The 13790-nt window shown below is 30.9% G+C and overlaps 1 protein-coding gene across 1 annotated transcript in view; it reads right to left on the bottom strand.

Annotated features, from left to right (window-relative positions):
- Positions 1–245: 245 nt before the first annotated feature.
- Positions 246–13790, bottom strand: part of LOC146530019 (semaphorin-2A-like) — a 45156-nt gene continuing 31611 nt past the window's right edge. The window contains exons 2-14 of the mRNA XM_085200170.1: positions 12857–12944; positions 11905–11956; positions 11139–11309; positions 10451–10721; positions 9855–10085; positions 9295–9440; positions 8847–8962; positions 6736–6890; positions 6318–6498; positions 5668–5943; positions 4775–4909; positions 4569–4677; positions 246–2758 (exon numbers count right to left, since the gene is read on the bottom strand). Of these exons, the coding sequence (XP_085056296.1) occupies positions 2684–2758; positions 4569–4677; positions 4775–4909; positions 5668–5943; positions 6318–6498; positions 6736–6890; positions 8847–8962; positions 9295–9440; positions 9855–10085; positions 10451–10721; positions 11139–11309; positions 11905–11956; positions 12857–12944 (2006 nt within the window). The 3' untranslated portion in view covers positions 246–2683. The remainder of the gene's footprint in view (positions 2759–4568; positions 4678–4774; positions 4910–5667; positions 5944–6317; positions 6499–6735; positions 6891–8846; positions 8963–9294; positions 9441–9854; positions 10086–10450; positions 10722–11138; positions 11310–11904; positions 11957–12856; positions 12945–13790) is intronic.

A 13790-nucleotide genomic window follows, 5' to 3' on the forward strand; every position in this document is an offset into this window, starting at 1 on the left:
TTAGAGGCGACTCGCCAATTATTTGGTCCCCTCAGTAATTAAATGGTATGATGTCCGCCAATCTAAGACAGACGGCATTTACGATACTCAAATTACGATTTCATTGGCCATAAAACATAGAAATGCTCAGTTACGACTTCTCGAAAAGAATAAATTTAATTATCATTTAAAATAGTTATTACTTTGCTTTTATATTTTAAAATGGAGTTTTAATGAAGGGTTATAATTACAAAAAAAAAATAGAGTATAGATCTAAAATAATTTATTTCGTGTTTCTTTTTATAAAATAATAGCTTACAAACTAACTTATTATTTATATTTTACAATAAACATACTTTTAAAATCGAGGTTTGTCTACCACACAAATTTTATTTACAATAGTCATCCATATCATTTTTATTGGAATTGTTTTATACATTATATTTCTTTTCATAGTTATCTATAGCATTTTATAATTAACATATAAATTCAATATTAAATAAAAAATATATATTTAAATTTCAATTCTAATCATAAAAAAAGAAGATCTAGTAATAAAAATCTTGCTCTTAACTGCCATATTTAAAGTATGACAAATAACTGCAGATAAAACAATAAATTTAAATAAATAATACAATCAATTTTTCTCAATTAAACGATTATTTAGTAAAGAAAAAATAACAATATTTATATATTTATACGTTGAAAATAATAATAAAAAAAAAACAAAAATATATGCATTAGAAAATAATAAGAGAAATACATATTATATTAGAAACGCTTGTTCACCTACTACTAGAACTTTATTAACAATATTACAAAAATTTAAGCAATTTCTGCCATTCAACAAATTACTTAACTATAATTATTAATTAATTAATATTTCATAGCAAACAATTATTTAATACTGGCAACACTATCAGTGGAAGGTTATTGCTTTATTTTCAACTTACTAAGTGGAATCTTAAAACCTACTGCTTTACATAATGACAAAAATATTAGTCAATATCTTTTTTTATTTCTATTCTATAAGCATGCTTCACAAGGCACTATACTAGCGAGATTACCTATTAACAAACCAACAAAACAATTTGAATAATTTCTATTAAATTCGGTTTAAAAGTCCGAAATGGGCCTAAAATTACATTTTATGGCGACAAACAAATTTTTCATATAGAAATAAATAAATAACAAAAATATCATAATTTTGAATAATGTCTAACGTGAACCTTTATCAATATTTTCCAAAACTGTAACGAGATTAAAGTTACCGCGATTCAAAGCGTCACTGGATTTTATGTAAATAAGCTTTATTATAAATATATTATTATCCTATAACCTAAATTGGCGTTTGTATTGCTCATTGCTATAGAAAAACTTTGATTGGACGTGAGTGAAATGTGAACTCATTACTTTTAATTAATAACTATTTATGTTCTATGTTAAATAATATATGAACTATTCAAAACAAGTAGGAATTGGTCTTCAGCGTACCAGAATAAAAAAAATAATTTATAACTGAATACATTTATCACATTTTACACAACATTTCCAAGTAAAAATATCTGATGAAAATAATGCTAAATACATTAACAATTAGTCCTCCTTACTCATTCATTTACAGAGACGTAAACGCAAACTGATATCACAGCATTTTGTATTTTATGAATTACCTCCATACTCCACTTCCAATATTTATTTACATATAAATTCCAATATGCACGTGAATTTAATGGTAATACTTGTTTATGCATTAATTATTAAAAGAAAGCTTATTGCACTATATTTGTTACTCAGTCACTTTCAACAATAACAGTTTTGATTGCTCTAGGTATATTATTTTTTTAGTATCCATCCGACATTATATTGATTCTTCAAAATATTGTTTTTAATATAAAGAAAATAAAATAAATATATATATTACAAACGTATATAGCTCAATTTTCACCCTACTAAGAACAAAAGACAAAAAAAATCAAATATCTTCATTATAATAAAATAAGCAATACAAAGTTGCATATCTTGTCAAATAAATGTAAGCCATCGATCAAGGAGCGCAGTCTGCGTAACGGCGTAGTGGCGGCCGACATATCTATTTTCGCTGATCATTCCCTTACCAAATTATATTTTCCCTCTTTCCTGCGAGCCTACGAACCTCCGACTCATGCTAGCTTCATCATTTATGCTGCTGTCAATCAGTATACAAACAGTATTGTGATAATCATTTACCGAATTATATGTGAAGCATTTCGAATATGTGATGTTTTTTATTTTTCGTTGATTTTTAACAGGAATGATTTTTAAATGGAGGAAAAGAAGGGAGGGAGAGGAGGAATGAATTACAATTTTTATAGGCAAATATAGTAGAAAAAAACTGATTATAATTAACAATTTTATAAACTTACACGTGAAAAGAGCATTAGAAAAATAAATATATGAGTCACATATATTATTCTTGCAAAACGATCCTAGCTATTTTAATCCCTTTACTCATCCGTAGGCAAATAAGAAGACAAAAAATCTCATCTTTTTAATTGTAGCTCTACAATTAATAAAATTATATGTATTAAGCATAATTGTTGCTAATATTTAGTTTTTTGTTTGTTGTTCACAAATTAAGTTGATCTAATTAATATGTCTCACTACCAATATAACGTCGGATAGATAAATAAAATAAATGATGAATCCAAGGAGCCATGCCCTATCACCGCAGTGAAGCTATGATTTCATTGCTCATGCTGTTTTGTTGACTCGACGCATTCATGTTTTTCGAACATTGCTGAAATATCACAAAATAATATTGAATCGGCAGTTCAGAATCAATTTTCTGAACACGTCCCATCTTATCAATAAAGGTCGGGAAATGCGTCGTTTAGTTATATTTTTGAACTTGTCATTTACTAAATCTATTTTTTATACCAACATAATTTAGCAGATATTTATAAGGTGGAGCGTGTTTAAGAAAAAATAAGCTTTTTTAACAATTTGATTTGGAATATCGTGGCCTTGAAACTTTAGACCGTTGTCTTTTACTTATATAATACTAGTGGGCCCGGACGCGGCTACGCCCGTGAAAATATAACCCTAAATAATTAAAGTAAGTTAAAAAATAATAATAAGTGGAGATTTATTATTAGAATGTTATACAGTAAACTATAATTTTCATCTTGATGGAAATTATAGTTTACTGTATAACATTCTAATAAATAATTAAGATGTCACTGATTCCAAATGACCTAGCCTACGAGTGGTATAGTATGACCGACGCGAACGGACAGATGACTTTGATGGTTTTGTAAACTTTTATATATTTTCGAATTACTATTATTTTTTATGTAATTATTTGCTGCTTATAATTAATTTATCTCAGTTCGGTTATCCATACCGATGTTATGCACTTAAAATATCGTAATTTTAATCATTAGGGATTTTATTTAATATTGTTCGCAAAAATTAATAATTATTTAATATAGAAAAATGTTTAGGACGCGCACACGGCAAACTTTAGATACTTTTACTTCTTTTGTTTGTTCATTTCGGTTACTCAGATATTTTTTCTAATAATAAATCTCCACTTATTATTATTTTTTAACTTATTTTAGTTATTTAGGCTTATATTTTCGCGGGCGTAGCCGCGTCCGGGCCCACTAGTTTATAATATAGGTATGGATATAGGTACATACATAGCATATAAGGGTCCATGTTCTGCTGTAAGGCAGTACCCGGATTATAACAATAATATGGAGTTCTTTTAAATAGACATATAATAAAATTACTTTTAATTGTTTGGGCATCAATGAAATCTAAAAAATCCAATCCAATTAAACATTTCTGTGATATCGATTTATTGCCTAATGAATTCCATGAAGAAGAAAAGATAATTGTTGCTTACTAGTCATATATCCATAAATTATAACTTAGTCCAAATGAAGTAGATATTATATATTATAGTTCGAATTCAAATTTACTACTTGCTTGTAACAATTACATCAACACGACAGCCAGGGTTCATCTGTCATGTTTAATCAATAACTCAAAAGCATTCCATACAACGAAACTATCAAATTCATTTCAATTATAGCCAATTACGTGCGTCCTTTACAAATATACGAACTATAATGACAATCAAGCAGCAAAAAAGGTCCACACCAATCGATAATCCAATAAAGACTATAACTGATGATTATCCATAATTAATAGTAGTACCTACTTTTTAAAGTTCACACAAATGGGGTCAAAAGGTTATTCAAATGAGAAAAGTTTCAGGTAAAAACTATTTATTTTAGTAATTTAAAATGTCTAGTAGTTTTAAGTGCTGGTTTTTTACGAGAAATAATAGTTTAGTAATTTGATTAATTCCGATATTTTATTTTTCACTCCTGACATGTATAATTAGACAAATTAATATATGGAGATTAAAAATAAAATTTAGGTTAGAAATTGGATCAAATTAAAAAAAATACATTCGTGATCCGAAATTTATTTAGAGCGAAAATGTAATTAATACTCATAAGAAATAAGACACCTTTATTTAAACAAATCCTATATGACTTCAAAAAGAACTATATTATACAAATATTATTCCTTACCATTTGCCGAGACTCCCACGCCTTCATAGCACTTTTGTACTTTTCAAACTCGTGACACCAATCCGAATAAACTTGTCTGTATTCTTGCGATTTATTTGGCTGTCTACATCTACGAAGAATTTGTAATTCACATAAGATTTTTAGAGAACAGATAAAAAAGAAAATTAAATATAAGTTACATAGACTATAACATAATATTAATTTACCTGTGAATATCAATGTCCAAATTATAAGAAGCTATTAGTGTGGGACCAAAATAACACTCGTAACGACCCCGATCTGATTCGGTCACCGACAACAACACTAAACCTCTTTCTGAAGTCTGTAGAACACGCTCCCAACTGCAACAACAAATATAATGTTTAAATGTTACCTTATATCTGTCAGATCAAATTCTCGCTGTTTCCCGCATATGTCAAAGAGAGCGTAGTGTTAAGAAACTCCGTTCCCCACTTTCCACCGAATTTTCGAGGTATTATGTGTTGAGGAAACCCTAAGGAAAAAAGTAATATGCAAAAACACATCGTTAGTATGTTTTCCACTTGACAACTTTTGAACTCTATATATATCATATCAGCTTCAAGGTGTTCTCCGCACACAGCAAGGTAGGCTGAGGGAACCTAGTGTTAAGACACTCTATTCACATTGAGAACAGCTTTACAAGTAAATAATATATAACAATATTAAAAATAAAAATTCTGATACCATAATCGAGCGATGTAAGACCTGATTTATCGCCCATATTTGTAAATATAGAAAAGTCTTCCTTCATTAACTGGATGACTGATCGACAACATATACTGAACTCAGCTAGAAAGCTTAAATTTGGCATCTAGGTACAGGGAGCGTAGATTAGTACCAAGAGAAAAGGTTTTCCCAAATTTCTATAGAAACTAGAAAAACGGGATTTTACATTTAAAATTTATAGTCAGCGCAAACTTATGTCTGTAGTCACTGCCCAGCCTGTTAACGTTTAAATTTATCACAAACTACTGAGATTTCAATTTTGCTGAATCAAATTACATTTAATTTTCATCCACTTCTTATTTAAAAGACATCCAAGATAACGAAATTTAAATGTAGCATTAGCGAAACTTACTTATAGTTGATTTTGTAACGACCCCTTTCTCTAGAATGGTGGTACCAAGCGACGTTCTGATCTTTTAGTGCTTCTGGCGTTTTTCCAAAAGCCGACAAGTGAACACTTTGCCCGTAGCCAGCTCGAACTGTTTTTAGAGGAGCGCTCGCTTCACAGATTGATGGCGTTGAATTAGTGGCGTCGTGCAGGAGACCCGGCGTGTACGGACGGCACGCCTCGACTTCTTTGTCCCAACCGCAATATGGGTCGAGGACGCATCGTACGCAACTGTCGTAGCTAGTAGAAATGCAATATTTCTTATTTTATGGAATATTAATGAGAATCATTGCGAAAAACACTTGCTTAAGACATGCTTTTGCACCTATATTAGTTTAGTTAATTCTTAAGAAATTTACTCATTTAAAAAACGTATAAAATATTTAAGGTAGCGGGATTCGAACCCGTGCCTCTTGGAAACCGTCCACAAAGTCATTTGTGGGTTCAAAGTTATTTATGTACCTCGTTGTTTTGTTGACATCGTATTTTTTATGTCATAAAAATTACAAATGAAACCAACTAATTTAACATTTTATTTGAAAGTTCCTACGAAACAAGAATACGAAAAGATAAAATATTTATTAAAAAAACCACAAATTTAAATCTAATCTTACCGATGTGTACACGCATGCAAAGGCAGCTGTCGTAAACGGTTATCTGTAGCGAGATAGAGGCCGTGCGTTTGTTTAGACAGTGCGAGCGCGCGGACGGGCTCGTCACCCGCCACTCTCCATATATCAGCCACACGAGATCCGCCACCAGTCCATTGTACTATTTTATATACTTCTCCTTGACCTATTTAATATTGGGAATAAAGTTACTAATTATAACTGTTCTGGACGGATACCAAGAGACGCGGGTTCAATTTCTCCTACGTTTGCTAAAAAGTATGAATTAAAACTTAAAATGTTAAAAAAAATAACTGTTCTGTTTATTCTCCATAAAATAATAACCTTATTGAAAATAATTTAAAAAATATTTTTTTTTGTAACGGGAAGTTACACACACTTTAATTAAAAAAAGTATACTTACTGGTGCCAGCATAAAAAATAGTATAAGTGATATCATCGCCCAACATGTCAACAAATTGTTTATCTACTACGATAGTGGTAAGTACCAGGTCCCGTTTGTAAAAGGCCGGCGCATCGCCTTCGTGCCTCACAGCTGCGTCCATTAGTGGATGTGACCTATAAAAAGCTATTATATAGTCCATGTAATGTAATTATCATAATGTTATTTAGTAATTATTAAAACATTTTATGGAAAAACTGCCATCATAGTATTCTAATTACTAAAAAAAATCGTGAATGAGGTTTACCTACTTGGAAGCTTCAAAATAAATATTTATCGAAATCAACAGTTAAAAAAAATATGTTTATTCTATAATTGATTTGTACCTTAGCTAGTACATGTACATGTCAAATATAGGAAACCTTATTTAGTTCCATTACACAACGTGAGCAACCAGAGCATTCTGGGTTCAGAAGAAGATCGAAGATGAGATGGGCAGATATCATTAAAAGAGACATGAACGCCTGCAACGTTTCCACTCACGATGCGTCCAGTCGAGCGAAGTGAAGAGAAAACATGAAAAAGCAGACTCCACCATCAGATGGGACTAATAATGCACAGGACAGAGAGAGAGAGAGAGAGAGAGAGTGAGAGAGATACAACGAGAGCAGCTATTTACGTATAACGTGTATTACCATTCTATATTGTTTGTTTTATAAGGAAGACCCCGTAGTATTCGAATAGGATCTATGAACATTTGCAATTCTAAGAAGATATTATGCACATTGTTGTTTAGGATCTGAATAATCTATTCGCGATATACACCAGAATAACTTGAAGCAAACCTTATACTTTTTATAGAAATAGGTATTATAATAAGTTTATTGATTGCCACGTTAGGTTTAAATTTCATATAGACATTTTTAATAAGTGCCAAGAAAATAAACTTTAAAGTTAAGGGTTGATACCCCCACAATTTTCGTTACTCTAAGGGTTATGGACAAAAAAATTGATGTAGAAAAAAAACATTAAATGCCAATGCAGTTTTCCCATGCTTGTCCGGCTAGACCCTTTGTGATAAGGGTATAAATCTTACACAATTAAAAATACATATGTATTTATATTCACCTGTTTAACTTAAATCACAAAAATAATTTTATTTATTAAATTAAACGTAATTATTTTAAAAACTCATGCTCATGCTTGTAAATCAACACGAAATCAATTTGGCCAATTAAACAATTGGGTCAGACTGCGTAGTAACCATTAGAAGCGCTTAACAAGCTCAGTGGGTATACATAAATTATAACAAAAATGTTATTAAAATAAGTTGTAATTTATATTATTACCCTAATATAGACTTCTTGAACCCAAGAGCGCAAAGGCAAATGCGTGACTGTAAACGGTTCGTGGGGTTCGTTTACCAATCGAGAAAATGAAATATTTAATATTTGCACTCTGGTGTCGAGGCATAGCGTGATGGAAAATGAAAAACGGAGTATCTAGGTTCTCCACTGTGCATGTGATACAAGGTGAAGCTGAATAAATAATAATAATAAATCAGATGTAATTTCACGTTACGATCAATTAAGACGTGGGTAGGTGTATGACCCAATTAAGGAAGCGCGCGAAACTAATGTCAAAGCTAACCTTGCGATTAGTCTTAAGGGAATAAGATGAAATACTCTGATTTTCCTTTAGCCTTATATTCGGTTTATATTAGTTTGTACCTTTACGGCGAAAGTGTATTTAGAGATTACCGTTGATTAATATAATTAAATATGTATGTACATATATATATATAGGTTAAAGTATTTAACTATTAATATAACCTTTATTTGGTATGTATAAAAATATATAATATTTATAAGAAACATGATTACCCAACATGAAAAATGGATAAGATTAACTCAATATGAAACGAATAAGAAGTGAACATTATAAAATTTTCCAATAACAGAATATTTCAAAACCATAATTTCTGAATGTTTATAATGAAAGTACGATTTTTTTATATTACATATTTTTTTAATAATAACTTTTGTATGTAATTTTCTTGTATGGAATCAGATACATCGCTCTATTCTTCTTTTTTATGCCAATAAATGCTTATAATAACGATGCAAGCTTACCTGATGAAATTAAGTACGTTATCTGGCAAAGCTTCGGTGCTGTTGACGCAAGTCCCTGGCCGAGGCTCAGGAACCTTTGCTCTCAAAACTGGTAACCACGCCGAACTTGACGTCGCCTATACAAAAATACTACTATATTTCATTGCAAGTAATAATGCCAAAGCTTTTAAGAAGTTTATTTTTCTATATCAATGATTGTGCGTTTACTTCCTACTTGGTATTTTTATGAATATAATATAAGTAAACGTTTAAATCATGTAAAGACTTACGATTCTCATTATAATTCTCCATCCATCTATTAAGATATTGTATTGCTTAATCACACATATGAGAACATAGAGCATGAAAAACAAATATTAAACTATTTTCAATTTTCACAAAGAAAATAAATGGGACTGAAAAGGAAAATTAATTATAAACTAGAAGAAATAGTATACGTAATACTAACTTGTTCCTTAAATCGTCCAGCAAAAGCTTCTTGAATATCGTCCATAGTATATGTACAAATTGCGGAACCGATTAACCCGTCACTTGCGCCCGTCGTGAATGCAGCGTAAAACCGACTCGGGTCGCCTGGCATTTGATATACGCTCTCTGTTTTTTAAAAAGGAAAAAATAGAATTCACTCTTTTTACAAGACATTAATTTTGAAAAAGAAGTTTAAAGTAATTTAACTAAACTATTTCAATGCGTGGATAAAACTAAAATATTTAGATAAATTATGTAAGGAATAAAGTTGTTTAGTTCTCTAATACATATTTTTTATTGTTTATGGAAAATCTGTTTTTTTTTTACTGTGCCTATTGCAATTGTAAAATAATATTTATTTTACTTGTACTAAAAAAAATTATATTAAATTCGTCAATTTTTTTTTTAATTTTGTTTTTTTTTTTACTTTTTTGTATCGACTACTATACTATTAATTACAAAAATATAATATATTCTAATTAATTTCAAATAAATTTACAATTATAGCATAAATAAAATTTCATTATTGAACACACTTACGAATTTCATCAAAATAGAAGGGAAATTCTCCGGGTATACTACAGTTTAGCCTGGCTTTTAAATAAGTAGCCCAATTCTGGCTTAGAATATGCTTGCCCCCTGTATCTTGTTTACATACTCTGGCAACACGAGAGTAAACTGCTTTACCACAGTTCATGAATTCTACTGCGGTCTCACGAAAAAAGAATAAAACATACTCTCCAACATCGAACGATCCAACAAAATTGGTTTCTGAAATAAATTAGAAACTCAAATAAGCATATTTGTAAACTAGAATTAACATTGTTTGAGTGCGTCATTATTTATATCTATCGATATATCTCCCAACATGTTCAACAAACATTAATTGTTGATGTAATTGAGGTCATTGACCATACGCAATGAGATTTAATGCAACGTGCAACTTTGACGCCATATTATAACTTTAACGTATCTATATATATTATAAATAATTTTTAATTTATTAAATAAAATATTATACATGATAGCAATTATCTATATGACATTAGTATTTACCAAATTATAATTATTAACCATGATTTTATAATATTAAACATTTAAAAGCAATGCAGATATTAATTAAGCAAAGCACTTACTATCCAGCCATTTAGAGTCGTACTTCAGCGTCCGTTTGAAGTTGAACCTTTTTTGGCCAGTACGAAAATCGAATAGGTCATTGCGGAAAATGACCGGGTCAGCTTTAGTGAACTCGGCGTTCGTGCCCGCGTATAGAGCTGGCAACCCGCCGGGGTTCCCTCGCGTCACCCACACAGCCGTGCTGTTGTCCGCCGGGTCGTATGGGCACTTGGCGACCCCCAGCCCTACTCCTGGCACGTATTCATGCCGCGGGAGGTGCGTGAGGTTTAACTGGATGAAATTGTTTTTTTTATGGTTATTATAAAATACTAATTGGTATCATCATCTATTTTAAAATTTCATAAGTTAAAATTATTTTAAATTTAAATGAAAAACACCAACAACAAATTATACTTAAATGAAAATATAAACAAGCAACCTAAAACAAAGCTGGTATTCTAAAAATGGTATCCATAACAAGCAACCATAACGTTTATAATAAACATATTTTATCATGTTTTAAGATCACCACTTTATTAGATTATCCCTAAAGCCGGAGTATAATAACACGATTTATGTGAAGAACAGGTGTTTTGAAATACAAGCGCCATCGCAGTTGAATGAGCATGAGCTATTATCCTGACCGCGAGGACCGGAGGAGGGAGGGGTTCTACAAAAGTTGTTTTAATGGTTTAGGGATTGACTCACGTAGACCACCCAGTCCTTGGGGCTGTGTGCGTTGGTGCCGCACACGTAGAGGCGCTCGCCGTCGCCTAGCGGCTGCAGTACTCGGATGTGGTTTCTGCACTCAAACGGCTCTGATTTGCCTTTGCTTACACACCGCGCTACGTTGCTCGCTTCTAGCAGCAGCGCGTCTCTCTGTCATATTATTACTGTTGCATAACTTATGAGCTAATATAAACATACATATATGTACATATAATATTAGAGATTAAGCGTGTGACTGTAACGCGACGGTTGTGGGTTCGATTCCAAATTTTTGGGGGAAATGAATTATTATTTTCAAAAAATGAAAATTACACCACTCTGGTGCCAAAACAAAACGCTCGGCGATGAGCTCCGCCACTCAACACTACTGTGAAAATTTGGCGGAATATGGAGAATGGGGTGTCTTAGCACTAGGTTCCCTCTGCCTGCCTATATGCGGGATACAGAGTGAAGTTGAAAAAAAAAATTATATGCTAAGCCTGCAGAAGTAGTGTTCTAGTTATCAAGTATGCTTTATAAGCATGAAGTAAATTTTATTTTATTTGAAAACCCTATTTGGAATTTTCTCTTAAGCATACATCAAACGAAAAACTAACTCAACTATAAAGTTTGATTTTGAAAAGTCAGCTTTTTAAATCTAATTTCTGTGTGCCGTTATTTCCTCATAAAACTTTCATGCTTTTCATTACAAAGAAACTTTAAGCCTCGTGCCTATTTCTAAAAATAAAGTAACTAAAGTACTAACCTCGCAGTGTGACTGACTTATATCAGTCATATTTAGCTTATATATTCGATCCCTGCAATAAGAAAACACATTGTATTTTTAATAAAACTATAATCATCATAATATAAAAATCACTTAAATTTCTCCAAGCTTACAGAATTTTAAAATGTTATTTCACATTAAGAATTGAAAAATATTTCAAAAATCTTAGTAAAGAAAAATATTTTTTTTGAAAACACCACAGTCTGACCGCTGAGCCATACACAAACAAGCCACAAACATTAGAATTAGATAATTTGGCTCTCTTGCCAATGCTATTTCCTTTTTTAACAAAACAATTATATGTAGCAACGGAAATGAAATAAATAAAACTTGACGGAAATTATGCATAATTGACTTTCATGACTCGCCTCGTTTCTTCGTGCAAGAAAATCACCTACCTACTGGCAATTTCAACCGTCCACGGTTTGTTTATAATAGGTACATATTGATAAGATAAATTAATAAATAAAAAACCTCTGCAAATTTTGTTTAGTTATACATTCGTATACTTTAAAATGTTTTTAAGGTTCGATATTTTTATTATTTACTATTTGCCCGTTTGTCTGTGCGTTTGTTCACTTTAATCTCAGTAACGGCTAAACTGATTTAAATACAGTTTGTTTAATTTCAATCGGTTCATAAAAGTTATGTCAACATTGTAAGGTATAATATTACTACAAAATTAGTTTTTTATTTAATTGGTTGAAAATTTATCAAAGATAGATATTGTCTTTCAGGTGATAATGTTATTATATCATGAAAGTAATTCAGACACGAAAATAAATAACTGTATAGTACAAGGGGGTAAAGCCGCGAGCGAGTCGCTAGTGTACACTAAAACTATATGTTTTTAAAATATTATATTAAAGCTTTTCTGTAGAGTATAATTTTTATTTATCTTTATGAATATACAAAAAAATAAACAACTCACATAGCACCAACGTAAAGCGTATTCTTTTCTTCGTTAACATATAAAGTCCGGTAAAAGAGATTGCCGCATGAAAACTCCCGCATATGATCTGAAAAGATAGAATATTCCATACATTATTAAAATGTAAATATAATAATAACTAAAACCTTTAACAAAGTAAGTTTTTATTCAATTTCATTCGTTAGCTGGTGAACAAAGGATTGCCTAAAGGAATGTGTCATTTCTGTCTCTGGAACTAATAAAATATTTGCACATTTGCAATGCAAACTACGATTGCGACATTAGGTAAACAGTAAATCTCATTTTTATCTCGGTGCCTTTCTTTACAACAAACTGAAAACAAAACTGTTATTATACTGTTTCGCCAAATCGAAAACTTAAAAACGATCTTATGTAATGGCTTCGAGTAATGTCATTTAGAAAAATAAAATAAGCTAAATGCGTGTCAGGACAAGGATTCCGTACCAATTCCAGGATTGTAGACAACAACAAGTACAAAATAAAAAAGTTGACCAAGCTTAAGTTTCCGGGCGGATGCATACAATTAAAAAATGATTTTGTAATTATTTTTTCTATGAAACCTATAAATTTTTACTTTTCCGAATTTTTTGTTATTTGTATTGTAAATTCTCATTACATGTACAATTTTACAACTGTAGGTCCACGGGAAGTAAGGGTACTGTTTTTTCCTGTTGAGGTATGGAACTCTCTTTCGAAACAATTTTTTTTCATAATTAAAACCCATATGGGGTTTTATTGTTACTTATACACTTAATTGGTTTTTTAAACATTAGTTGAACGAACATTCATTTAAGCATTCCCTATTACACGGACTATATCATTAATCACTATTATTAATGGCAGTGATTGATATTTAAATAAATATTCCTTTATATAGGCATCTCTCTCATAATTTACCGTCACTTTACTATAA

This window comes from Heliconius melpomene, chromosome 17, assembly GCF_056956725.1.
Source record: "Heliconius melpomene rosina isolate 202511_hmr_F chromosome 17, ASM5695672v1, whole genome shotgun sequence".
In the NCBI taxonomy this organism is placed as follows: Eukaryota; Metazoa; Arthropoda; class Insecta; order Lepidoptera; family Nymphalidae; genus Heliconius; species Heliconius melpomene.